Genomic DNA, 27,966 nt, shown 5'->3' with positions numbered 1-27,966 from the left:
GCTTTGTGGGCCATTCTGTCTCTGTTGCAACTATAAGACCCTGGTTGGTAGCCAAAAGCAGCTGCGAGGAAGTGTGTAAGCAAGTGAGTGTGTCTGTATCCCAAAGACTTCATTTATGGATGTGGAAACTTGCATTTCATATCATTTTCTTGTATCGTGAAACACTTTTTTCTCAATTTTTTCCAACAGTTGTCACCTTGTGGCTCAAATAGAAGTGGATTTGGCCAGCAGCCCATCATTTGCAGGACCCCCCTCCAACGTAAGTGGTTGAAAGATGGCCATTGCTGCTGTCATGGCAACACCTGCAGATGCAGCACTCAGGGAAAGGCAGTGACGGGGACTGGGAGGCAGAGCTGCGGGGCGCCCTGCTGCTCTTCGGATTCTAGGGCCAGCAACATCAGCATTCCCAGCACCCCGCCCCAGACCTACAAAATCCACACCTGCGAGTCAACAAGATCCCTGTGTTCCTCGAAAGCTTGAAGGCGATACTGAAGTCTGAGAAGGCTGGAGAGTGTGATTTAAAGTCTGGGCTCTGAAATTAGAAGGTTTAAGTCAAGTCTTTGCGTTTCTTATTAGCTACATGGCCTTGACCAAATTATCATCATTATTGATGCACCTGCTTCCACACCTAGAAGCGTGGGGATGATGATCCATGCCAAACATTCAGAAGTGTCTGGCAAGTGATGCTTATTAAACGATGGCTCAGCGCTAAAGAATCTGCCTGTAGTGCAAGAGACCTGGGTTCAGTCCCTGGGTTGGGAAGATCCCCTGGAGAAGGGAGTGGCCACCCACTCCAGTATTCCTGCCTGGAGAATCCCACTGACAGAGGAGCCTGGTGGGCTACAGTCCATGGGTTCGTAAAAAAGTGGGACACAACGGAGCAACTACCACTTTCCTGTTTTCAAGGCCGGGTTCAAGAAAGTCAGGATCCACACACAAACTTCTAAAGGCCACTTCCCCAAGGACAAGACACATTTCCAGCCAGTCGCTTGAGTTGACTGAGACTCCAGTCCCCCACCGTCCCTACCTCCCCCATCAATTCCATCCATTGAAGAAAAGAAAGGCATCACAACTCCAGGCCGCAGAGTGTCAAATATATTGATGGTTGTAAAAGGACAGCTTAGAGACATTTTCGGTCTGCTGAGATGGCGTGCAGTATACAGACATGCTCTGTTTTTTGAAACCATGTCATTAAGTTTTCAAATACATCTCTGTTTTGAACATGATGTCTTGTTTTTTTTTTTCATTAGCACAGTTTACTACTCTACAGATTCTCCTAGAGTAAATAAATATAATGGCTGTTTGCAGAGCAACTACAGATTTGTTTAGATGTTTAACAAGGTGAACTATTTCACAATTAGATCGACCTCTTGAGTTAACAGCAAGATGTTTTTCATTCGTTTTGTTCACTGCTCTAGTGGGTAGGGGGCGGGAGGTAACTTTACCAATTTGTTTTCTGTTCACATGTTCAGTTGCCAACAGATTCCAAAAGGTAATGAAAAATAACAGACTGTTAAAAAATTAAATTGTAATTAGACCATGGGGTTTTTTTCTCCCAAGACCCTTACAGTCAGATAATTTAAATTTACAAGAGGAAGAAATAATACACATCATGGAAAACTAAGTAACAAAAAAACTACTAAAAAAAATACATCCGTAGAACACAGTGGTCAGTTGTAAACAGCTCAGAAGGGCAAAGAAAACAGACAGTCGTTCTAGAACATTACGCAGTCCAATGACAAACTCTGCCTTTTTTTTTTCTAGTGGCTATTTTCCTACCACAGTGTTGAGCTTCATTATTATATTAAATAACTTATATGGGTAAAAAGGAGTTTGCTAACCAGCAGCCAACTCAAAACCTCGTAGGAAGAGTGAAGAGGGGAATTCACAACACAGCCCGAGCTCAGGGAAACTAAGTCCGAGGTTGGCTTCCAACCAGCCTGATCCCTCCGGGGCAACGCCACTGAGCTGCAGTTTGGGATCTAAAAGGAAGGCTTGCTTCCCCTCCCTTCTCTCCCTTTTTCTTTTAAGTTAACAAAGAAACATGGGCTTCCTAAGAGCCAGCCCTCAGCGGGGCAAGTCCCATTAGCAGCAAATGTTGAACCAAATTAAAAAAAAAACAAAAACAAAAACACACACACACACATACACAAAAGAAAGCTCCATCCAGGTGCAGAGCTGTGATTCACATGGAAATTCCAGGAGATGAATCATTGCAGAGCTGGGACCCTTAGAGGATTCTTTCTCAAGTGTCCTCAGTGAACATTTCAGTCTCACAGAATCTGAGTCAATCTGTCAGCTGCAGGGAGCAAGGTCCCCATCTGCTCTTGAGGGAGCGTGCTTGCAGGGACTTCATGATTTTTTTTTGTAGCACAAGAGGCCCGAACACAAAGGCCAGCCCCTCGATGATCTATGTGATGCAGCGGCGGCGGCAGCAACAGCAGCAACCAGCAGCCTGTGTGTTAAACTCTGCCCAGGAGGCTGGATCTGAGGAATGAAGAAGACACGATCGATCAGAAGGAAGGCAGCAGATGATCTGAAGGAGGATGAAAATCCTTACGTAACACTAGTTTTGTCTTTCCCGTGTTTGAAGCTCGATTTTTAAATAGTTTACAGTAAGTCAGACAAATATCATATGATGTTACACATATGAGGAATCTAAAAAAATGATGCAAACGAACTGATGGACAAAACAGAAAAGGACTCAAAGAAACAGAAAACAAAGCAGGATTACCAAAGGGGAAAGCGGGGGAGGGATAAATTAGGACTTTTAGAGTAACATACACACACTGTCCACACATGCTAAGTCACTAATCCACTGGGATTTGCTATAGTCAAGTTTGGGAATTTCTCCACATCTCTAAAGTAATAAAAGTATATAGGGTCGCTAAGTCGCCTCAGTAATTGTCTGACTCTGTGACCCTCTGGACTGTAGCCCATCAGGCTCCTCTGTCCATGGGATTCTCCAGGCAAGAATACTGGAGTGGGTTGCCATTTCCTTCAGGGGATCTTCCCAACCCAGGGATCGAACCTGCATCTCCTGCATTGCAGGCAGATTCTTTACCTCTGAGTCATGGAGGAAGCCAACATATACACTCTACTGTATATGAAATAAACAACAAAGACCTATACTCAATATTTTGTAATAACCTATAAAAAATCTGAAAAAGGATATTTATATATATGTATGTGTGTGTACACATATATAAAATCGAATTGCTTTGCTATACACCAGAAACTAACACAATATTGTAAATAAACTATAATAAAAAATAATTTAAAAATAAATTTTAAAAAAGGACAGAAAAATATTAAGCACTGAAGTCTTTCAGATTTTCTGGGAGAACTGCTAGTTCCGGTAGGTACATCATTTGAGAAATTGTTGTTGTCGTTCAGTTGCTAAGTAGCGTCCAACCCTTTAAGACCCCATGGACTGCAATGTGTTAGGCTCCCCTGTCCTTCACTATCTCCTGGAGTTTGCTCAAACTCGTGTCTATTGAGTGATGCTTTCCAGCTATCTCATTCTCTGTCATCCCCTTCTCCTCATGCCCTCACTCTTTCCCAGCATCAGGGGCTTTTCCAATGAGTCAGCTCTTCGCATCAGGTGGACAAAGTGCTGGTGCTTCAGTTTCAGCATCAGTCCTTCCAATGAATATTCAGGACTGGTTTCCTTTAGGATTGACGGGCTTGATCTCCTTGCAGTCCAAGGGACTCTCAAGAGTCTTCTCCAGCACCACAATTCGAAAGCATCAATTCTTCAGCACTCAGCCTTCTTTATGGTCCAGCTCTCACAGCCACACATGACTACTGGAAAAACCAGAGCTTTGACTAGACGGACCTTTGCTGGCAAAGTGATGTCTCTGCTTTTAATGAGCCTTAGTATCCACTTGGCATGTGTGGTTTTGCAAGAACCATCGCATGCTTCTTTTTTATCCTCCTTGGGAGTGCTCTGCCTTGCCCAACATCTGCAATACCCTCAATGGCATTGCCCAACAGCACAAGAGCACGTCCAGAGCTGCGGCGAACACGAGGGAGGAACTGGTGCTCAGCGTAAGGGCTCACACAGCAGAAGGGCGAAGAAGAAACCGCTCCGATCCTTTGCCTATTACCACGATTTGTTCTAATGATGATAATTCCAACGCCTCTGTACCTTATCTCTCCTCTACAAGAGGGTCAAAGAAGGCCTACATTTGCTTTTGAAACAAAATCACACAAAAGCAAATATATCTTAGATACCCTGGTTCATACAAACCTAGCCCTGATCGAGTTTAACGAAGGCTCCCAAATGACTCTGGAAAGAAGAGAAAATGGGCCTGGTACTGAAAGGCACACGCTCCCAGAGTCAGTAAAAATACACACACAGCAATTTTGGTTATAGCAATTCCATATCCTGGGCTACTTTCGTCCACTAAAGCATCTCAAGTGGTTAAAAGACAAACTTATCTATCCCACTTTTGTTCAAAAATACTAATAGAATAAAAAATGTTTAAATTTGAAACGATTGTGGATTATGTTTCAAGTCCTAACTCTCTCTCAAACCAAAGAGGGGACCAAGATAGAGGCAATAAGTGACACTCTCAGATTTACTGAACCAACTGGTCTTTTTTATCTCAGGTCAAATAGAATTTTAGTGTTAGAACAATTCTTATCTTTTAGATGAAGAAAATGTGTCAGAGGCCTTTTTAACACACCATGGGGAAATTTCAGTTCCTCATCTCATAAAACACTGGGAGAGAAAAAGCAGCACAGAGTCACTGTATATCTGCCAGTTTAAAAAAAAAAAAAAAAAAAAGAGCAATAAAACTGAAGGATGGCAATGAAGATTTTGAGCCACAAAGATTCAGTAAACAAGAGATAAGCTACAGAGAGGGCTTGCAACACGCAGGCAGGGACTTCCTAGAGCAAGCATGTGGCTTTTTTCACTTAAGGCCAGCATGTTTAGATTTGCACAGCAATGAAAAGCAATGGGACTCACCTTAAGGACTTCCATCTGTCTTTCTCTATATGATTTTCAGGTCCTTCACTTTCATAGGAAGCCAAGTAGAGAGCTACAATCAACCAAAAGGAAGAATGCATGAATGCTGAAGCCTTCTTCTGATATATTACCCACCTCCACTCATCCCCCATTCAACCTCAGTCAAACCCTACAGCAAAGCACACTCATTAAAACATCAAATTACAATTGGGAAGCTTTAGAAACACAGAATACCACTTTGCCCCTGCTGGACCCTCTCAACAAAATACTAGGGGCCTCTAGACCAAAAAAGTACTTGGTTAACTAAGACAATTTATTATTATTATTTTTCAAAGGGATACTTGTGAAAGACATGCAAAGTCTGACATGACCACAGCATTTCTCCCAGGTTCTATTTTTTCTAATTTTTTAAACTTCTTTATGTATATATATTTATATTTATTTATTTTTGGCTGGCCTGGGTGGGCTTTTTCTCTAGCTGCAGCAATTGGGGGCAACTCTCTGTTGCAGTGAGAGGGCTCTCACTGTGCTGGTTTCTCTTGTTGCAGAGCACGGGCTCTAGGATGTTCAGGCTTCAGCAGCTGCAGCACGTGGGCTCTAGTTGCGGTTCCCAGGCTCTAGAGCGCAGGCTCAATAGCTGTGGAGCACGGACTTAGTTGCTCCACAGCACGTAGGATCTTTCCGGATCAGGGATTGGACTCTGTATCTCCTGCATTGGCAGGCGGATTCTTTACCACTGAGCCACCAGGGAGGCCCGTAACTCAGACAATTTTTGAGGCAAAAAAAAGCTAATAAAGGCAAGTCACAGGACTGGAATATACACTCACATTTATACTCTTTACAAAAAGGGGGAATGGGATGGGGAGCCTTTTCTGCTGGATTTATCTATTTATTTGGCTGTGCCGCGTCTGAGCTGTGCCACATGGGATCTTCAGTCTTCACTGCGGCACATGAGACCCAGTTCCCTGACCAGGGATCGCAGCCAGGCCCTCTGTACTGGGAGTACAGAGTCTTAGCCACCGGATCACCAGAGCTTTTAAAAAGACTCCTGGACCCCGTTAGCTTTTTACCTTTTACCTTTTACCTTTTAGCAGGTAAAAAGTTAGGGTCTTTAGGTCAATTTTTCACTCTTCTAATGTTTTTCCCTTTAAGTCAAAAAGATTTTCAAAGCTTTAAAAGCTTGGTATTAATCCTGTCTTCAGAGGTTAATAACAATCAAGCCCCCCTCTGGAATAGATATTATTAATTCAAAATGTTCTTTAGTCATTACCATAAACACTATCAATCTACCATGAGAAACAGTTAATAGTGCAATTGATTTGTATAATATTAGGCTATAATAGAGTAATACAATCAATTCCCAAGTCTTTTACGAACTTTAAATATCTTGTCAGTTTTTTTGGTACACAATCACTGTTTCTGCCTCAAAGTCCCTAATGTTTTAACAGGTTAGGACTTTCCACGGTTTATGTTTTACAAATAGCAGCTGGTAGCAACTGCTTTGTTTTTCAAGTTTGTCTTGAATATCAACATGTCATGAAACACCTTTTTTCTCCATTAAAGCAAGCCTGCACAAGGGGAAAAAAATCCCTCAGTAACTTTCCATTTGTGCCCCAAAGCTCTGCAGATCTAATATTATAAAAATTTGTTTAAACCAGAAATGTACTATTTGTGGGTGAACAGTGAGTGAGTGCCTGACTCAAATATTTTAGGGATAAATCACACAGTTTTTTGTGCAACAGAAAACTCAAGATGGAACAGGTCAGAAGACAGGCTTCATACTACATAAGGAACCAGACACCAAGCACTTAATACATTGATTTCCTGATCACAGGGTCTACAGATCCTGGTAGCGGTCACGGCTTAACAGGCTACCCACCGTCTTCACTGAAGACTGGTACTGTGAGCAGATACTGTAAGATCTTCCGGTCCCTCTCAAATGGACACTCCACTTGTTTCCACGTCATGAATTCACTCACTTGTTTGGCCAGTTCCCAAAATTTCTAAGAAAGAATCAAATGAAAGTTGAATTGAAAGGCAGTTGTCAAAAATCATGAGCTTGGATGAAACCACTCCATTTAGTGTTCTCTTCTGGCTTCTAATCTTCTGAACTACATCATTTTCTTAATTTAAGAAAAATCAGTCATTCACATTTTTAAGTAGTGGTGAAAAGTTACTCAAATATCTCTGGATAAGAATAATAATGGTGTAGCTAATTTATTCCACTCAGCACTGTTATCTTCTCACAGATTACCAAGGAAAGAGAAAACTTGGTTTGAGAACTTCAGAATCAAGCTCAGATGGCCTGGACTCTCTGCTCTTGGTGGAGAGGTTCATCCTCTGCGCTCAGATTTTTGCAACCTACCCTTACCTCAAAGTTGACATGGCCGTTGGGAAGGCGGTTGGCACAGCCCTCATTGAGGAAATAAATATCTTTGATTAACAGACTGAAGAATGGTATCACAATCTAGAGAAAACAAAAAGATTCTGGTTTGTTTTGGGCAAATAAACATTTAGTCTCTCATCAAACAACACCAGATGTTAATGAAGGGATTACATAGTTGCTGTTCAGTCGCTCAGTCATGTCCAACTCTTTGTGACCCCGTGGACTGAAGCACGCCAGGCCTCCCGTCCCTCCCCATCTCCCATAGTAGGGTACCATTGATTAGGATGGGTGCAGTGTTTTGTTGACTTCCCATGACAGCCATTTCCTTCCTTACATAATTTTTCTGAACATGCAAATGCTGTTAATAACCAAAATGAAGCAAAGATGAGTGGCACTGGGAGGTGGATGGCTTCAGGTTGTTTTCCTTATTTTTATCAACATAATAGCATATAGTAAAATCTGAACATTCTAGTTACAATCAAAGGGACAAGATCTAAAGGACTCTTACTTTTCATTCAGTTAGAACCAAATATTAATAGAATACCTGCCACTGCAGGTACAAAGATTCTTTTTTTAAAAAAAAAATGTTTATTTGGCTCTGCTGGGTCTTAGCTGCAGCACTCAGAATCTTTTAGTTGCAGCCTATGGGATCTAGTTCCCTGGCCAGGGCTTGAACCTGGGCCCCTTACATTGGAAACGTAGAGAGTCACCCACCAGACCACCAGCAAAGTCCCACAGGTAGTAAGATTTTAAAATATGTGACCCATCTGTCTGTGAGGATCTATACTTTTTCTATCATTTACATCTATCATTTACATTACATCTACATTTCAGATGATTTTTCTTTTTAGAGGAACATTTTCTTTTCCGTTGAAGAACTGAATATATGCTCAGTCATTCAGTTGTGTCCGACTCTTTGTGACCCCGTGGACTGTAGCCCACCAGGCTCCTCTGTCCATGGAATTTTCCAGGCAAGAATACTGGAGCGGGTTGCCATTTCCTCCTTCAGGGGATCTTCCCAAAACAGGGATGGAACCTGCGTCTCCTGACTCACCTGCATTGACCGGCGATTCTTTAACACTGGGCCACCTGGGAAGCCCCTTCTCTTGAAGACACAGCTCAAGATAACATGAGAACTGGGAGTTTTGAGTAATAGTTGCTACAAACTTCCTATTGAGCAAATCTGGCCTTGTGTGTCAGAACAAGTAAATACCTGCTCTCTTGGGAAAGCAGCAAAGTAGTATAATACCTTGCACAATATGTTGTGAGGGAGGCCCAGGTGAGGTGGGAACATGAATGCGCAAATTAAGAGTTGTTTAAAAAACAATGAGCCTTCTTTAGTAAGCCTTTCCTGCCTTACATCTTTGGTTTGAAAGAGTGGTATTTAACAAATTAACCTAAAATTATAATCTCTGAGACAGTACCTAATTCCTGCTAAATCCAGAAGGAACAAAGAATAAGACTCTCTGTTCTTCTCCTTTGTAACTTCTACTTTCTCTCAAATGCTAACGTGCTTCTGAAGATTCTAAATTTCCGACAGCGCAAAGAATGCTGCAAATACCCGTGGGTGGGCCTATGCTGTTTACCCAAGAGCAGGTTTTTGAAGTTTCCCTAAGCTTATGACTCACGTGGTACATCTATACTAGATGAAGGGGAGGTCTGGAAAACATATGTTTTGGCTCATACACAAAAATATTAGCAGACATTTTCGGTTCTAGAGAGAAATTCAGATTTTCCCCTAAAGTCATTTAAAAAAGATAGGCTTTGATTATTTTTTTGTTTTGCTGATTTCTTGATAGCACTTTTGAATGTACTTAAAAAAAAATTTTACTTCCTTATTTATCTTACTCTTTTGGCTGCACTCGGTCTTTGTGGCTACACGGGCTTTCTCTGGTTGCAGTGAGTAGGGGCTACTCTCGAGTTGTGGTGTGTGGCCTCTCTTGCTGTGGCTCAGACACTCTAGGCAAGCAGGCTTCAGTAGTTGTGGTTCACGGGCTCAGCTGGACCTGAGGCATGTGGGATCTTTCCGGGCCAGGGATCAAACCGGCGTCCTTTGCACTGCAAGGCGGATTCTTAACCACTGGACCAGCAGGGAAGCCCTGAATTATTTGCTACTGTCTGGAAGTCTCTAAACTAAATTCGTAAAGGTCCCTTCATAACCTTCTCATGATACTACTGGCTATTTTTTCTATGGTTTTAGAACTAAACAGCCATCACAACAAGGATAAAAGGACGCCTGCACCTCACTTCTTTGCAAGACCACCTGTGCCTGCAAGGTGTTGGGCTTTGCCTCTGCCAGGACTCAGTTCCAAATCTGGCTCCACACTTGACTGGCCATATAAGCCAGGAGTCTGCCAACTGTGGACCACAGGCCAGCCCATCTCACCACCTGTTTTGGAATGGCCTGGAGGTCATGCATTTTACATTTTTAAATGGCTGGGGAAATAGCAAAAGAATGATATTTCATGAGCATGAAGTTAAAATTCCAGTGTCCAGACAGCTTTAGGGGGAAACAGTCACGTTCGTCCACTCACCTGCACATCAGCTATGTCTGCTTCCTGCCACTGTCTCAGCTCAGCAGTTACAACAGAAACTGCAATTTACAAAGCCTGGAATATTTATGATCTGGTCCCTAAGAGAAAAAGCTTGCCAACCCCAGGTATAAGGCTAACATACAAAGAAAGCCTAATTTCGTCACTTTCAAATGGAAACAGTGTCTCATTGAGTTGAGGCAAGGATTAAATTAAATAATACAAAGCTTGATCTCAATTAAGCATCCCTCCCAAACCCATGGGCCCCATACAAGGGGACAAATACTGCTGATGGATCATCATCAGGAAAATGAGGACTGAATTATAATTAAGGTGGACCTACATATGGTACTGATCACTCACTGTCTTACAAGGATTTTTTTTTTTTTGTCTTACAAGGATATTTAAACTCTTCAGAAGTTCTTGTCACGTGCCTCTAGCTAGGTGGCAGAGGCTATAACATATGTGAGTTTTGCATTCATGGTGTGTGCCATACAATCCAGTCTTTTTTTTTTTTTAAATAAAATTTACTTAAACCAGAAAAAAACAAAGAACAATTCACCTATTTTCCCCATTCCCCACCTCATGTCTCTGGCCACCATCAATCTGTTCTCTGTATCTATAAGCTTGTCTTAAAAAAAAAAAAGAAATATATATATATATACACACATATGTATATATACATGTAGATCTCACATATAAGAGAGATCATACAGTACTTGTCTTTCTCAATCTGATTTATTTCACTTAATGTCTTCCAGTTTTACCTATGTTACCACAAATGGCAAGACCTCATTCATTTTAATAGCTGAACAATATTCCATTACATATACAATGAATAAATTGCAATATGTATATACTTGTATGTATATTTTTATATATATGTATGTGTATATATATATTATACATAAATTACAATTTCTTCATCCATCAGTGGACAAGATTGCTTTCATATCTTGGCTTTGTAAATAACGTTGCAATGAACATGGGGTACATATATCTTTCCGAATTATATAGTGTTTTTGATATACTTGGATAAGTACCCAAAAGTGGAATTGCTGGACTGATCCACTATTGATTGTCAGAACTACTTTCCAAGATGCAGCAACAGAAATAATCTCCCTTATTATTCCTGCTCTGTTCCTGACGCCCATATGCTAGACAGAGCAGTCTCACAATCTCCTTCACCTTCTCATTTCCTCATGAATGGCTCCCTTCAGATCGGCAGCCCCTATGCAAATCCACCACAGTAAAAATCAGGAGACTACAAGGACTCTGGATTTCCACAGCTAAGGCAGACACACAGGCTACTAACAGGAACAAAAGTTTGGTTTCTGAGAAGTCTTTCAATGAAGGCTTTAGGTTTTGAGGGAAAACCTCTCAAGTAGTAATGTTTCCTAATTCTCTGTCGCTATATTCTAAATTGAGAAACTTGGCAGCTACACCTTAAAGGAGTTATCAGTTCCACACCCAGAAATGAATGGTGATGAGGAGGCGTAAGTTCCCACGATCAGAAATGGGATGAGGACAGTATTTAAAACCATACACTCGCATGAGGAGTGGTTAAAAACCAGGAGACCCAAGAACTCATAGGAAAAACAGCTACTTAAGGATCATTTAACGGCCCCTATGTGACAGATAGATTTAATCTGTTCTAATGTGGTTGCTAGAGAGAAACCACATTGGCCACATAAACATAATTCAAAGAACATCAAAGATTGTATTACTCTAGCTGTGTTGCCAGGAAGACTTTAAAACAGGCAATAACTCAGAGGTAAAGAGTTTACCCTCACTTCAAAAAAAGAAAAAAAGGATCCCAATTCTCTTGAATCAAAGGTGGCTCTTATCCCCCAAATGCTTTCATTCACAGACTTGGAGGACAACTGTGAACGAGAAATGTCATATTTTTTAAAAAATTGGTGGTGATACCATTTGTTTTATGAACTGGAGAAGACAATCCATATGCTCAGACAGAACTGGTTTAAGAAAATAATGACATTAAAGTCAACAGAATTTATTCAATGACAAAAGGGTAAATACTGCTTTTCTGGAAAAAGCTATCAGAGTCCCACAGGTATAACACTCACTGAGATCTTAGCTGCGGGGCTGGCCAGTCCTGCAGCTCCAGACTAGGGGCTTCCCAGGCGGCTTAGTGGTAAAGAACCTGCCCTCCAATGCAGGAGACACAGGAGACTCGGGTTCGATCCCTGGGTTGGGAAGAACCCCTGGAGGAGGAACTGACCACCCACTCCAGTATTCTTGCCTGGAAAATCCCATGGACAGCGGAGCCTGGTGGTCTACTATCCATGGGGTCGCAGTAGACACGTGCACCCAGCTTCCGACGAAGAGAGGTGATTCTACAGCCGCTTCCTCCCTAGGACAGAGACCCCTCTAACTCACAGGGGTCCTGCAGAGAAAGCCTTGCGCCTTCAGGGTACTGGTATCCTCCCACAAGTGTGCTCATTTTCTGAAGCTTAAAAAGCTTCTGATTAGATTTTTCTCAATCTAGTCATGGGAGTACTGAGATGTGGAAAAGTAGTACTTAAAAGCTCATACAGGACTTCTGTGGTGGTCCCGTGGTTGAGACACCACCCTCCCAATACAGGGGACCTGGGTTTGCTCCCTGGTCAGGGAACTAGATACCACATGCCACAACTAAGACCTGGAGCAGCCAAATAAATAAACATTAAAAGAAAATAATAATAATAAAAACAAAAGCTCATATACTCCTTTGGGCTGCATTGAGATAGTTATCTCTGCCTCATCCCCACTGTGACCTTGCTGCTTTATGTAGAAAGTTAATGCATTTACAATAGCTCTCAAACATGATCAGAACCAATATTTTAGATTTTGGTGAGAAGCAACTTAGTGTGCTTAAAAGGTGGGGTTTCTTTTTGCATTTGTTTTCATTTTAGATCTCGGAGGCTAAAGCTTTTGAGGGTGAGTGACTAAGAGGGCCTAAAATTTTGTATTCTCATTTTCTTTGATTTGTTGGAGCATACAGTTCAAGTTAAAAGATGGGTAGAACCTAAGCAGAAAATAGTTTTCACCAAGCAACTTTAATTAGCCCATTTACTGTAACCAAGTATTTACTTCTCAAATAACATGATCTCCTGCTTCCCATGTATGAAATGTGGGTAAAGGTCCTTCCGAGTCAGGAGCAAGGCTGATCCAGGACAGTGTGAAACTATTTAAGGGCAGGACAGGTAGAGTGAAGACCATTCATTTCTCAGACATCATCCTGGCACTTTCTCCGCCACCCACATACCCAATTAGTAACAGCAGGCCTAACGCTACAGCAACTAACCTACTTTCTGAAAATAAATGACTTAACCATGGGAGGTAAGCTAATTCTTTAAAAGATTACATTAAGTCAGCTACCTTGTGCTGAGCTTAAATGTCTGTATTCCATTAAATCAAATTACTCTCTAATGCCATTAGTCATCTTAACGTAGGACTTAATTTATTGCTTGAAACACAACTATGACACATTACAAAATAATCATTTAAATAATGTAATAATAACATTTGCAAAGCTCTCTACCAAGTTACCTTCCCCTTTCCTCCTTTTTTAGCATCCCCCCTCCCTATGTGGCAAGTGATAAACATGTCTACAGCATATGAACTTTCTTTCTTAGATCTAAACAGGTAAAAGCTGAGTACAGTGCATTTCAGGGCTTCTCCAGAGGCTCAGTGGTAAAGAGTCTGCCTGTAAGGCAGGAGCTGCAGGAGACACGGGTTCAGTCTCTGGGTGGAAAAGACCCCTTGGAAGAGGGGATGGCAACCCACTCCAGTATTCTTGCCTGGAGAATCCCCATGGACAGAGGAGTGTTCGCAAAGAGTCAGACACAACTGAAGCGACTTAGCACGCATGCACACACAGTGCATTTCCATGCAACACGTGGCAACTATGCCATGAATAAAACTTGTTTAACCACATACCTTCTCTCTGCTGCTATGAGCAGTTAAAGACCTTTGCGCTGCCCCACGAAGAGCTGTTCGATAATTATAGAAATTGCTCGAAGGGTCCATCTGATGCTGTAGACAAAAGAGAGGAGAATATTAACTATGCACTTCTCACCTGCAGAAAGTTTATGAGATCATACTTTAAAGGCTGGATTCAAAAAGTCCAAATAATTCCGGGGCAAAATGTGACTTAACAGCAAGAGATCCGCTTCACATACCTCAAGAACATCGAACTTCGCAGTTTTCACTTTGGCCCAAGTTTTTTTCAGTCGAGAGACGGGGCTCATGTTCATGCCAGCTTCCGATTACAATGGAAGGCGAGAAAGAGAAAGTGGAAACAGAGAAATCAGAGAAGTCATTCTAAGGTACATTCTGACAAAGTGTTCATTACTAAGTGAAAGGGAGTTAGCTTTATTTAATAAAAAACAAAAACAAAAAACTTGCCAAACGATTTTCCAAAGTAGTGGTCCCATTTCACAGCCCCACCCAGGTCTGAGAATTCTACTTGGTCCATAATCCCCACAATATTTGGTTCAACCAGTCTTCTTAATTTCAGTCACTCCAGTGTGTGAATGTATTTCACTGTGATTCTAATTTTAACTTGTATTTCTCTGATGACTAATGACGTAGAGCTTCTTTTCATATACTGTCTGTCCATCAGTATATCTTCTTTTATGAACTGTTCATGTATTTTGCCCTTGTTTTCATTGGGTTATTTGTCTACATAGTGTTGCTCTGTAGGGTCTTTTATAGAGTTTGAATACAAGTTTTCAGTTAGATGTATTACAAATACTTTCTCCTGTGATATAAATTGCCCTGACATTTTCTTAACAGTACAAGAGGGAAATTAGGTAATCTCCTATTACCTAGACTGTGGACCTTTCAAGTCCCTGATTTAGATGACCTTTCTGTTCACTATTTTTGTACAGTAAACCAGATAATAAGTTGAAGATTCACCAGTTATTTTTATGGCGGAAACAAGGAGGAAAAAATATTTTTTTTTAAGAGAAAAAGGGATTCATGAGGGGGGTTATTAAAATTAAAATTATTTAATTAAATTCAGTAGATTCTCTGGCTTCAAACTGACCCTGATTCTAAAGAGCCAGGTAAATATTCATATATTTACTGAGTACTTATAATGTGTAAGATAGCCATATCGTTTATCATATAAATCAGGACATTTTAAATGAAACAGTCATTATCAATAATCATAGCAAGAAAACAGGTGTAAACTGGAAAAAAACAAGACACAGTGAAACCCCCATGCCCTATGTTTACTGAATGAATAGTCGCTGGCACTAAAAATCCTTGTGAGGCTAATGAGGTCAGCAGATGATAAGTACTAGGAACATGGTTAGTCAGAAAATGTTCCAGTTTCTCAGGTCACCCTCTTGTCTTACCAGTAGAATCACTTGATTTACTCTCAGATCACATGTTTCTATAATGCTCAATACACAAGCTGCTCAAACGCTTTCTAAAATCCTTAATTTAGGCACTTTTTTTTATCTATCTTTTATAGATAAATATTCAGATGAAGATAAGCTAACTAAACATATTCCATGAATTCTTATACACTTATAAAAGATTAAACATATTTGTGTCAGTTTGTATATTTAAAGCTTTCTGATCATTCTGAAACAAGTCTAGATTAATGAGAACCATTTTCATGAACAAAACTGTACTATTTGCTAATTCTTAGTGGGTCCATTTCACAGAACCTATACAAACAAAGGACATGTATCTCTCAGAAAACACTCACAGATTATTGCCATCAAGGAATTGAAGTTGCCAATGTTAAAACACTCCCGAGCCACGTCAATGAAATACTCAATCATCCTTGCTCGATGCTTCTTCTTTACAGGCTGTATAGAATGACAAAAAAGAGAGCAGTTGCCCAACATTTAGGCCCAACAAATATAAAGGAAGTATGAAAAAGTAAGATAGAGGGCTGGGAGAAAAATTCCTTTTCTCACCATGCAGATTTCTGTAGCAACCAAGTAGCTGAGGCGATTAAACCATTCTACGTAGGCTTCTAAGTTCCGTGTTTTCTTCCGTTCACTGTAGCAACTCTATTGAGAAAGTAAAATGAACAGATAAGTTGGAGGAAAAGAGGGCGTATGAGGCTCTTGTTTTGTCAGATATGGGCCTTTATTCTCAATTTACGAATTAGGAAGACTTTTGAGGATGTGTGGGAGCAGCAGGGAGGGGAAAAAGAGAACAAGTCACTAATAGTCTTGACTCTCCTGCGTGTGTGTGTGTGCTATGTCACTTCAGTTCTGCTCAGCTCTTTGTGACATTCATGGTCTGCAGCCTGCCAGGCTCCTCTGTCCATGGAATTTCCCAGGCAAGAACACTGGAGTGGGTTTCCAGGCCCTCCTCCAGGGGACCTTCCTGATCCAGGGATCGAATATGCGTGTCTTAGATCTCCTGCATTGGCAGACGGGTTCTTCACCACTCGTGCCACCTGGGAAGCCCATGACTCTCAAGACAGAAATATCGGTCTCTTAGTATAGTCCTGTGAAAACGTGAATATCTAAAATCCTATTCTGCTGCATTCATGACAGTGCCTTCTCTCCCAGGAAACCAAATTAGTCTGGGTGAGAACGGTTCTCAGAAGCACCATTCCAAAAAATTATATATATATATATATATATATATATATATATATATATCAGAAGGAAATGGCAACCCCTTCCAGTATTATTGCCTGGAGAATCCCAGGGATGGGGGAGTCTGGTGGGCTGCCGTCTATGGGGTCGCACAGAGTCAGACACAACTGAAGCGACTTAGCAATATATATATATATATATATATATATATATATGTCTTGGCTGCATTCTAAAACGATCTTGACCAATTAATAGGGGTGTGAATACCTACTGCTATTCACATAGCATGGAGAAGCTGAGAGTGCAGAGGTCTAGAAAATTTTCCCTTAAGATTAAGTCTAGGAGACAATTTTGGAACACTGTGTAGCAAACACTAATATCTTCCAAGGTAGGTAAAGAGGAAGTTTACACCATCCTGGTTTTTGGAGAGTGACACATTGTTCAAAAGCAAAAAGAAGTTAAGCTCATCTCAGAGTTCAAGGCCAAGCTTAAACAGGTTAATTACACCCCTCTTTCCTTCCTTCCAAATGAGGCAAACAAAAAAGTCCACTAGCCTCTATTGCAAAACCTGATCTTCACTTCCTGTACTGAGCGAAACTATTCTAAGGCCGGAAAACAGCTGCTGCCCCTACTCTGAAAGAGGAGCTTTCGTTAGTGGGTGATACCGTCTTTGCCTAATACTTCTGGAGGTAACGAGAGGAAAAGTTTCTTATGTGTGTGTACGCTGATCTTACAGCCGTGCGGACCATCAGTTTCTGAGTATATGGGCTTACTCAGGCAATAAACCTGTCGTGAGGGATTCACCTTAAAACAAGAGGCAGAGCAGCGAAGACCTGTCCTTAGCACACTGGACATGCATCCTGTCTTTACCGCCTCTGCTACTGTTGAATCATGAGCAGAGCATCCTCTCGTATTTTCTCTCTGACTTAATCTGCTAAAACCATTATCCTTTATCTCCTACCTTCATCACCACAAATGCTTGCATCTACTTGCTTATTAAATTTCCCAATAAGGAGAAAGAGAGGATTAAAGTTGCTGATAGGGTAAGAATACTGTTACGGCACTTGGAGACCAGACTCAAGAATAAAAATGGGATGAATCAGACATGGCTGGAAAAAAAAAATCTTTCTGAAGGACTTTCCTGGTGGTCTAGTAGTTAAGATTAAGACTCTGTGCTTCCACTGCAGGGGGCATGGGTTCGATCCCTGGTTGAGGAACTAAGATCCCACATGCTGTGTAGGATGATCCAGAAAAAAAAAAAGGCTCGTGCACAAAGTCCAGGCATACCTCAGAGATATTGTGGGTTTGGCTCCAGACTACCGCAATAAAACAAATATTGCAATAAACAGAGTCACATAAATTAAAAAAACAACAACTTCCTGATCTCTAAAACCTAAAACAAAATTGTTCCAATTTCTGTCTCTCATACCCACTATCATGGACTAAAGAATTCCATTTCCAATTTGGGGAAATTGGATTCTAACCTCTGGGTAGACCCATTACCTTGTCATTGTCCAAAGGGTCCTTCTGCACAAAGGCCTGAACAAATTCTTCTGGGCCAATGTAATTGAGCCTCTCCTGAAACACAAACCCAGCAGGTCAACAGTACTGAAGAAAAGGAGAAGGAATGGTCTGTCCATTCTATTACTTTCTGCCACTATCCTCATTTTTAACAGGCAGTTTGTAAAATGAGCCTTTAACCTTCAAAACCGTCATCATCTTTAAGCTCTGAGCAGAGACAGTTTTCTGCTTGGGTCAATGTATACTACAAAATAAAAGGCTGAGCAAGTTATGGAAAAATTCATTAGAGGGGGAACATGAGGAAGGTCAATAATCTCTTTGCTCTTGCTTAGTATTTATTTTCAAGTGAATTCTCAGAATATCAGAAACAGTCATACGCAAATATCTAAACAAAACACGCTGCAGCTATTTCATAGATTAGCTCTCATCTGGATTATTTTCACCTCTCCCTTAACATTACTGCTGAGAAACATGCTATCTGGTTACCACGGCAAACCAAGTGTGGGTTATAAAGGACAAGGATGCCAAAGGCCTCACCAGCTCTATATGAGTCAGCTGCTGGGCCAACGTGTAAGGGTCACTGCAGACCGTGATGATGTCCCTTTGGATGGACTGTGGCTTGGTCTTGAGGACTGTGAGTCGATCCGTCGACGTGGAACTGATTTTGGCCAGCACCTCCTCGTACTGGCTGAGAGCGGCCAGCTTGCGGATCAGACACTGGATCATCTGCTGGACATTCTTCCGATACGTCTGCCAGGAAACAAGCAAAGGATGACCTCCTCGCTCTGCCTGTGCATCCGCGCCACAAACTCAGAGACTCTGTACTCGATGCTTTTACTTTGATGCTGGACAGCCGCCTTGGTGGACGGCAGTTAGAGGATTCAGCTTTGCTCCAACAATTTAAAAGACACATATACATACGGTGTCTTTTCAGACCTGCAAGATTTAGTTTTTTCCTTGGGCTGCTCTTGAGAATGCGACTCAGGTTGGGCCATGAAACTACCATAATGATATTTTCGATGAGCTATTGAGGGAATTCCATATAACAGGAACTGCATACAACTAATGTTCTCTGGACTAAAATAGGAACCTACTGGTGTTCTTCTGGGAGGTGAAGATGCACAGATCTCAAGTCAGAGCATCATTTTCCTAATTCTTTTTCCTTAGGCCCACTTTCTTGATTTTTCTACTTCTATCATTCCCGATCTCATTCATCTAAGTACAAACAACTATCTGAAAGAAATACACCATCACTTCCTACTCAGCCCCTAACCACCTTCCTGACTTCCACATATGACACGAGTTCCCACCAAAAGAAGCATTGGATATTCCTTTTTGGTATCTGACCTCCATTTGGCTCATGTCTGTTTCTTTTGCACTCCTGAGTCAGTGCTAATGTTTACAATCAAATTCTTTCACATGGCAATTCTCCCTGTAATGCTACTACCAGCTGTTGCCTGGTTTGTGACTACATCGTGCTACAGCCACGCACTTAAGATAAATTAGTATTAAAAGCAATGCACATGTTATAGATAAATGTTAGCCTCTTGACTTTTAAAATAGTTACTAAGTCCAAAAAAAAACTCCACAATCACTCCATAGGGGGCAGGTATCACGATGTAAGTTAAGGGTGTTTTTTTATTCTTCCTTTCCAGCCAGACATTGCCAAACACTTAGCCATCTAAGTAAATTGTGACGCTGGTATCACAGAAAGGCACACAGGCTAATTCATTGCTAGTGTGGTCCTTAGGTTAAAGCCCCAAAGGAGGACAGTCCCGGTGAATTTCCAGATGAAAATCCTATATCCATGCTTTACTAACTTATCAGCTCCTTTTCAAAAAGTACCACAATAACATTTTCTGAGATTAATTTTCTGAAAATTAAATGGCATCTTACCTACAAGTCTAAGAACCATCTTTTTTTTTTTTCCAACAGTGGTAATTTGTTTTACCAGAACATATTATAAAATTTTAAATGAACAGATGTTTTCATACTTAAAAGGAGGAAAATTACAAACAGGAGGGAATGAGCAATTCTCATACAGTCAAGGGGGAAAAGCACACACAACCTTCTTTCTCTTCTCTATTTGTCTGGCATATATTCCACTGAGTTCTTTAAACTGGAGCATTAGATGACCTTCTCCCCACTTCTACATGCACAGATCACCCTAAAGTCACTAATGAAATACCTAAGTGTTTAAAAAATTGAGCCTTCAAAGAAGCTATCTTCCACACAGCACTAAAGTTATCAGTTTAGAAGATGCTATCTATTTGATAATATGCTTGTCACTCAAAGAAAATGCCTCTTTCTTCAGAATTCAAAGCACTTCAGGCCAAATTGAGGGATATTTTAAATTCTTCACCTGGGGGTGAGCAAAATGGGTAAGAGGGGGTCAAAAGGTAGAAACTTCCAGTTATAAAATAAGTCATGGGGATGTTATGTCCAGGAAGGATGATGACTTCAGTTAATAATACTGCATTGCAGATTTGAAAGTTGCTAAGAGATCTTAAAAGTTAATGCAAGATAAAAATTTTGTAACTACGAAAGGTGACAGATGTTAACTAGACTTACCGTGGTGATCATTTTGCCATGTACATAAGCAATGAATCATTATGCTGTACACTCAAAACTAATACAAAGTTATATGTCAACCGCACCTCAATGAGACTAAATAAAAATAAAAATCCTTCATCCCTATTTCCTTTGCTTCTTCTACTTTCATAATCTTAAGTTACATAAAAATTCATCAACTTCAAATGGTTTCTGCGGTATTTGGTCCCAAATGTCATAATAAGGGCTCCTCAGGTGATTCTGACACACAGCAAAGTATATCTGGTGAAAGATTCCTACTCTACACTTAAAAAGTGCTCTTTAGAGAAGAGGCAGAGGAATGTGCAGTTGGAGGATTCACCTAGTGAGCAAAAAGCAGTAAAACATGAGGAGAACATGTATGCAATAGGGTATAGGGGAAAAGCCATTCAAATAACAAAGAACGAGTGTGTGTGCAGGTGCACACACAGGGGTGTGTGTGTGTGTGTGTCTGTGTGTCTGTCTGTCTGTCTGTGGGAGACAGAGAGGAATACATATGTGTGATACGATGTGTGTGACCTCTTTGAAAAGTTTGTTGCTGCCACTTGACTCCATCTGAGAAGCCAAAGCTTGGTGTCATTAAGCATGCTTCCTTCCTGAATCATGGATTGCTAAATATGTACTTAATCTTTTTTATAACTTCAAATGCCAGTGTCAGTAATTACCTGGCAAATAAAGATAGAATAAAGACCAGCCCCTTAAGGAAGAGAAAATTGCATTCTACCCACAATAGTCATTTGTCATGTAATTCAATCATCAGTTTCATTTTGGGTTCCTTGCAGCCAAGTCCTAATAAACCTGTTCATTTTGGGCAAATCCCGAGGCAGGAAACATATTAGGTCATATTATGTGGAACTGTTCTAGCAGATTCAGAACTCAACTAAATTACATAGAGGGCACACCTGGATCTATTGACTGCCAAAAAAAAAGTCCCAGGCACGATGCAACAAGTCCCAACCCAAGCTCACACTCCTTCCCAAGAAGGGAGATCCTTTTTCCAGTGGAGGGAAATATGTTTTCCTATTCCACTAATTGATTAGTTTGTTAACCCATTCATTCATTCATCCATTCAAACACTCCTGAGTGCCCATTAAATGCCAGGTACTGGGCTAGGAGTTAAGGTGCTATGTGAGCAGAAGGGGCACAGCATGGAGTCTAGAGGAGGGAAAACAAGTCATAAAGAAAGTAATTACTAATCACAGAGCGCTATGAAGAAATCTGTGGTGGGAGCCAGCAACGGGGAGCGACCATGGCTGGGTGGTGGGGGAAGATCTCTCCAAGGAAAGACACTTCAGCACAGACAGGTAAGTGGCCTGCCAAGCACAGAACCCAGGATAAGAACATCAATCACAAAACTTTACAACATCACTACAGGGGTTACCTCTAGGATTGATAGAAATGAAGGAGGAGCAGAGAACTTAGAGAACTTGCCGAAGCACTCAAATCAACCAGCTGCCGAACCATGGACCCATTTCTGAATACAGGTTGTAAGTGGCTAAAGGAATAGCATCTCACTGTAAAACCCAATCAAATCATGGCAGGTGACATCTCTCCACCCAAGCCCTAGATGAATCAACCAACTCCGTGGTTACACTTGGCTTATCTTCTCATCTCCTCTTTTCACACTTATAACTCTCTGAAGATGTCAAAGTTTATCAAGGATTTATTATGAACACAGGAGGGCTGAGAAGAAGCCCAGGCACAAGGCTGTCTGGCTCCCTTGCTTGGTTCCATCCAAATCTGGGATGGCTTGATCCTGTTAAAAAGAGACCGGACCCAATCTGGCCAACACAGATAGCAGTGATCCCCTCATGAACTTCCATGACAAGAAGGACAGAAAGCCATCCATCTGGCACTGTATCTGAAAAAGATTTTTAAGGTATTCCTTTGGGAAAAAACAAGGTATCATTTCTACCTTTTAAAAAGGCGATAGAGAAAAAGGAAGCTGACTGCCACATCAAGTTAAGTATCTAAACACAATTTAACTGAAATGAAGCACTGACTGACTCAGGGCTTAGCCTTCACACAAGAAAAAGTCCTTATGAAACCACTAATCTTTTGAGCGGCTTGTCATAAACTTAGGTCACTGAGCCAGCCCTGCTTCTGCCAAGCAGCATAGCAGCTTAGCCCTTTAAGAAAAGATTTACTAAAAAACAGTGATGCCTAACTTTTGCCTTTATGATTGATGAACATAGCAATTCCTATCTTGCTAGAACCTGTTACACACAAACTAGCAAAATGATTAGAAGTGTCAGAATTTGCAAAAGGACCCAGGGAACCACTCATTCAGCCTTGTATAAGTTATGGCTGTTCTGAGCACCAGTGTTCAATATAAACTCATATGTGTTTATGTGCTCAGTCACATCTGATTATTTGCTACCCCACCGTGCTCCTCCGTCCATGGAATTCTCCAGGCAAGAACACTGGAGTGGGCTACCATTTTCTCCTCCAGGGAATCTTCCCAACCCATAGCTCGACAAAGTCACAGGGGAACTGTAAAAGGATTAATTCCACTTTCATGAGAACATAATGTGGGAAGAATGTACACATTTTTCAAGTGTTAATCTTAGAAAACTTTGTCTGATTTTTTTAAGCTTGGGGAAACAGTATTAAAATGTATTCACCAGAAGCAGACAGAATAGATAGGGTGTCTTGTTATAGGATCTTGATGGCACATCACTGAAGAGTGATTTCTCCAGTTAGGGTACCCATAATGGGAAAATGCATTTTAAGACAGATGAAGCAAGACACCATTGGCTATGCCAAATGTTTCATCTATCTTTTTTGAAGGTTGTATCTGGTCCTAAGTAATGTGTTCCCTGGAGCACGCTAGCAACATGGAAACTACAAAGGCCTCCTTGCCCAACAAGCCTCAACACAGAATACCAGTCCTCCGGGCTTGCTTCAAAGAGGATAACCTTGAATTTGTCATAGCTAGTTAGTGCTTATCAAAGGCTCAATTGAGGAACGTGATATTTATGAAAGATTATCTAACAGACTTATTTTCCATCTCCACCTAGTCTAGGTGCTAGCCTTGAATCAACTTCCAGGCACAAGACTTGAATCCTTTTATCTCTGTCTTTTCTACTCCTAAAGAATTACCTTTGCTAATTTATAATAATCTAATGGCTGCAGTTTTTACCAAGCAGTATTTGTTGCAAACACAACACAGAACAGCTTCCATGATCATATTTACCAAGTCCTTGCAGGACATTTTTAAAAAATTTTATTTAATTCTTTGAAGAATTTGTATGGTTTTGCTCCTCTGATAGTGAAAATTATATCACCATCTGTGTTTTCCTTTTACTTAGAGATTACAGTGAAATGCAACAATCTTGTCCTAGTCAACTGGTTCTTAAAGTTAGACTATTTGTTTTCTCCTTCCCATGATACAAACTATTTCTGATTTAGTGATATATTCCTTATTATCTGTTAATATACAAATATGCTATTTTACATGTATGAGTATTTATAGCTCCTACTGTGATATTCTTTATCTAACTTGCTAGATCAAACCTTTTTGGAAGGAAGAAAGGTATAAATAAAACAACATGAAAACACACTTGCAACATGAATCCTCTGCATGAACTGACATGAACATACCCCCAAATTAATCACATAAAACTTTAGATCACACCCCTTTGAAGTGGGATTGTCTAATCAGCTCCATTTGGCACACCAAACAGAACAATACTCTGTGGAGAGGACTTGCCCAAAGGCAGAAACCCAGAGGAAGCAGTGCGGATGCCAATGCACAAGTCAGCACCACTTCCCAACCAAGACCCTGCCTGGAAATCCGAATGACTGTACTCAATTCAGGTTACCAACCTCCTCGCCACTGGCTATTCGGTGAGCCAAATCTTTTAAGTTTCTCATCATTCTTTCATCCCGAAAATCATAAGGAAAAGTTTCTGTCCATTCTGTCAGGAGTTGAAGAATCTTCGGTGCAATTTTTCTTATCTGATTCTAGGGAGGAAAAGCAAATTGAATTCAGTAATATCTATCAAATAAATAATTACAAACAATGTTACTGATAAACTTCTAGGGCAAAGACTTTGAGGCTAAAGAAGCTCTAGCCCCCCTCTCCCAAGTCAATGTCAAGTGCTACCAACTTCAGGAAGGACCTAGGGATCTTCCATGGCACTAGACTTATATTTGTTCTTTATATCATTCCCCATTCCCTTTGCATAGCCATGATACGCCTCAGCCCAGGGAGAAGTGATGGTTACTTCAGGAGACCAACTTCACAAGATTTAAGCCATAAAGCTACCAAACCCAATTAAAAAAAGAGTAAAGTTCAAAATATATCATTACCTTATCACTGTTAGGATCACTCAGTCTCTGGTGCTCAACACACAAGTGGCAAACTTTGGCCATCAGCTCATACGGATGCATAAATAACCGAGAACTCAACAGGAAGGTGAATATGTATGTTCTCTGTGGCAAGAGAAAAAAAAAGTTAGCATGGTTAGATCCTACATCTGAAACTAGCATCTTCCTTAAACATGATACATGATATATCAAGTTCTCCTGATCAAAGTGAAAATGCTGTAGTTTCAAAAGTGATGCTTACTAGCAAGAAAACAAGATGGATTTCTCCTTTACCTTCTGATATATCTTTTCCTTAAACCATACTAAAAATAACAGAAGTACAGGATAAGCTGAGCTACTAAATTATTCACAGCACAGTTTTACATCTATCCTCTGGAGCCTGCATATTAGGACATATAACTCGGCCCAGTAAAGAAGAATGAAATTCAGCCCATGGAGATCAATCTAACTTACATACACCACCCATACAGAATCTTGTTCTGCATCCAAATATTATGTTAACTCAATAGAAATTAAAAAACAAAAAGCAAAAAACCACCCAACCCACATCAGTTCAAGAATTTTCCAGTGGGTCCAGTATTACACACTGGAGCATTTGTGTGCTTGTCAGAATATTCAAAGACAGGCATTCAAGTTATCTGTTCACTTGCTCAAAGGCTAAGCAATTTGATAAAACATAATATCACACTATATACTTTTCTTTAAGCACACTGTCTCCCAAGAAGCCAGTGATGAAGTAATGCTTATTTGTTATAATAGCTTCAGACTCCCAATAAAAAGAAAAATTCCATGGGTTTTTTCTCCCCCTGAGGCACCCTTTTATGGCTCATAAACACTTACAGGGCTGAACAAGGGATGCCTTTTACTTTTGATTACAAGTTTTCCCTGTGTGGCAACATATTTGAAAATGCTATGTAACAAATCACAGAGAGAGAGAGAGCTCAGTAAGAAACACTATGGTGAACTCCAGTGGCAAGCACAGACTATTGTTTGCACACCAAGGTCATTATTATTTTTATAAAAGCATTTGAATCCAGTGTCTGGATATTTTCATGAAATCTTTATCAAGAAGCAGCTGTTGAGTAACAGGGTCAGCCACAGCACAAAGGAAGTGGGAAGAAACATCACTTGCTCTAGAAATAGAAAACCCGGGTTTGATTACTGATGTCGGGCATGAGACCATGTGCCAACTGAATCCCAAATTTCAGTTTTTTTCCTGTCCGAGTCTCTTGGAATTGCTCTAAAGACTGAGAAAATACAAATGGATTTCCTGAATTAGAAAGGATCACCTTTCAAATGTCAGGGATTAAAGGAAAACATAAGCATATTATCTGACGTCCAATCTACAAAGAACTGCATTTTGAATGTCACTCGTGTTCTCTTTTCCAAGCTTCCATGTGTCGCTTCACCTTTCTCAGCATAGTGATGGTCTTGGAAACCAAAAAGGCCCTAAACATTCGAGGAGCATCCAAGGTTCTCTGGCATTTCTATTTAAGGATCACAGTACACGCACGAGTCAAACCTTATAGTTATTTCATTTAGATGGTTTCGGACTGTCTACCCTGTGATGCCAACCCTGAAAAGAAAAGTGATATGCAGACCTATCATATCCAGGCTCAATTGAATCTCAAAGCACTCAATAATCAACATGCAATTTCTTGTTAGAAAAACTCTCAGCAACCCAGATATAATTCTGTAGTATCCAGGGTCCCTGTGCATTCTATTGTAATTTCTGCTGGATACCAAGGATGCATTTCAGAAACAGGAGAATACTTACATCCGGATAATAATCCACATTGGGTACCAAGTGCTGGATGAGCGCTTCCAGAGACCCGGAGAGGAGGTTGTTGTCATGGTAATACAACCCTCCACAGCTATCCTCTGCAGACTGATAAAGGTTTCGGTTGTAACCACTGCTGTCAAACATGGCAGAAAACGGAGGAGTCTGAGGCATGCTTTCCTAAAATGAATAAGAAAGGGAGAAACATGTTGTCAGTAATAGGCAGTCCCAAAGAAAAGTAAACTTTAATAGGCATGAGGCTTTCATAGTCATGAAGAAGCAGGCAGTTTTTAACCCAGATTACGAAACAATCTAAGAACCCATCAAGAAGCACACTGCTTTTGAGCAGCACACGGATGAGTGTTTTTGAGTACCAAACTTGTCCAAAAAAATACCATGAAATACTTGGATCAAAGGCTCCAATCTATACCTAAAGTCAAGTCTCTGGCTGCTGTGTTTAGATCTTACTCCTTCACATTTGGTTAGGAAGGCAGGGAGGGGGGCTGAGCTTTAAATTGCTTTCTCCTCCCAGTCAAATATCATCCTAAGGTGGAAGCATGTACCTTCAAAGTTGGCAGGAAAGAATTACATAATGCTTAAGAAATATTAAACTAGCATTGGGCATATCAGGAGATAACCTAAAAAACTGAAAAACTAAAACCTAAGAGAAGCCTAGAATTAAAGTGTGTGTGTGTGTGTGTATGTGTGTGTGTACATATGTGTGTGTGTGTCTATGTCCTTGTTTAGTCGCTAAGTCACGTCTGATTGTTTGCAACCCCACAGACTGCAGCCTGCCAGGCTCCTCTGTCCATGGGATTTCTCAGGCAAGAATACTGGAGTGGGTTGCCATTCCTTTCTCCAGGGGATCTTCCCAACCCAGGGATCGAACCAGAGTCTCCTGCACCGCAGGTAGATTCTTTACCAGTGAGCCTCCAGGGAAGTAGTGTAAGTTTATAGAGGCATATATATATCAGGAGATTTAATGCCGACTCCCCAGCTTTCACTGAAGTCTGATGCTATTCATTTTCACCCCTTCGTGTCAGATTCTTTCGGGGTGAAGGGCTCTATAAGGCCTCATTGCTCGGTAAACACACAGGCTGAAAAAGCACCCGATTGAGGCACAAGGAGCGCTGTGAGGTCCTCTCCCTCTGTGCGCCTTCCTGCTCACAAAGCCCTCGTAAGAGGGGGTTTGGTGGCAGCCAGAGGCTCTTAAGTTATTACTTGGAGTCCGAGGGACGAGCTCCTATGCCCAGAACAGACTCCCATTTCCGGCAGCC

The 27,966-nt window shown here is 40.9% G+C and overlaps 1 protein-coding gene across 1 annotated transcript in view; it reads right to left on the bottom strand.

The window, feature by feature from the left end:
- Nucleotides 1-1,083: 1,083 nt before the first annotated feature.
- Nucleotides 1,084-27,966, bottom strand: part of RASGEF1B (RasGEF domain family member 1B) — a 38,050-nt gene continuing 11,167 nt past the window's right edge. Inside the window, exons 2-14 of the mRNA XM_065914477.1 lie at nt 26,687-26,869; nt 24,892-25,014; nt 24,406-24,543; nt 18,526-18,738; nt 17,971-18,045; nt 15,832-15,927; nt 15,618-15,720; nt 14,077-14,156; nt 13,835-13,930; nt 7,347-7,442; nt 6,855-6,978; nt 4,976-5,048; nt 1,084-2,487 (exon numbers count right to left, since the gene is read on the bottom strand). Of these exons, the coding sequence (XP_065770549.1) occupies nt 2,463-2,487; nt 4,976-5,048; nt 6,855-6,978; nt 7,347-7,442; nt 13,835-13,930; nt 14,077-14,156; nt 15,618-15,720; nt 15,832-15,927; nt 17,971-18,045; nt 18,526-18,738; nt 24,406-24,543; nt 24,892-25,014; nt 26,687-26,863 (1,419 nt within the window). The 5' untranslated portion in view covers nt 26,864-26,869 and the 3' untranslated portion in view covers nt 1,084-2,462. The remainder of the gene's footprint in view (nt 2,488-4,975; nt 5,049-6,854; nt 6,979-7,346; nt 7,443-13,834; nt 13,931-14,076; nt 14,157-15,617; nt 15,721-15,831; nt 15,928-17,970; nt 18,046-18,525; nt 18,739-24,405; nt 24,544-24,891; nt 25,015-26,686; nt 26,870-27,966) is intronic.

The sequence above is a fragment of the Muntiacus reevesi genome, chromosome 22 (assembly GCF_963930625.1).
Source record: "Muntiacus reevesi chromosome 22, mMunRee1.1, whole genome shotgun sequence".
Lineage (NCBI taxonomy): Eukaryota > Metazoa > Chordata > Mammalia > Artiodactyla > Cervidae > Muntiacus > Muntiacus reevesi.
This window is presented reverse-complemented; position numbering and strand designations above follow the sequence as displayed.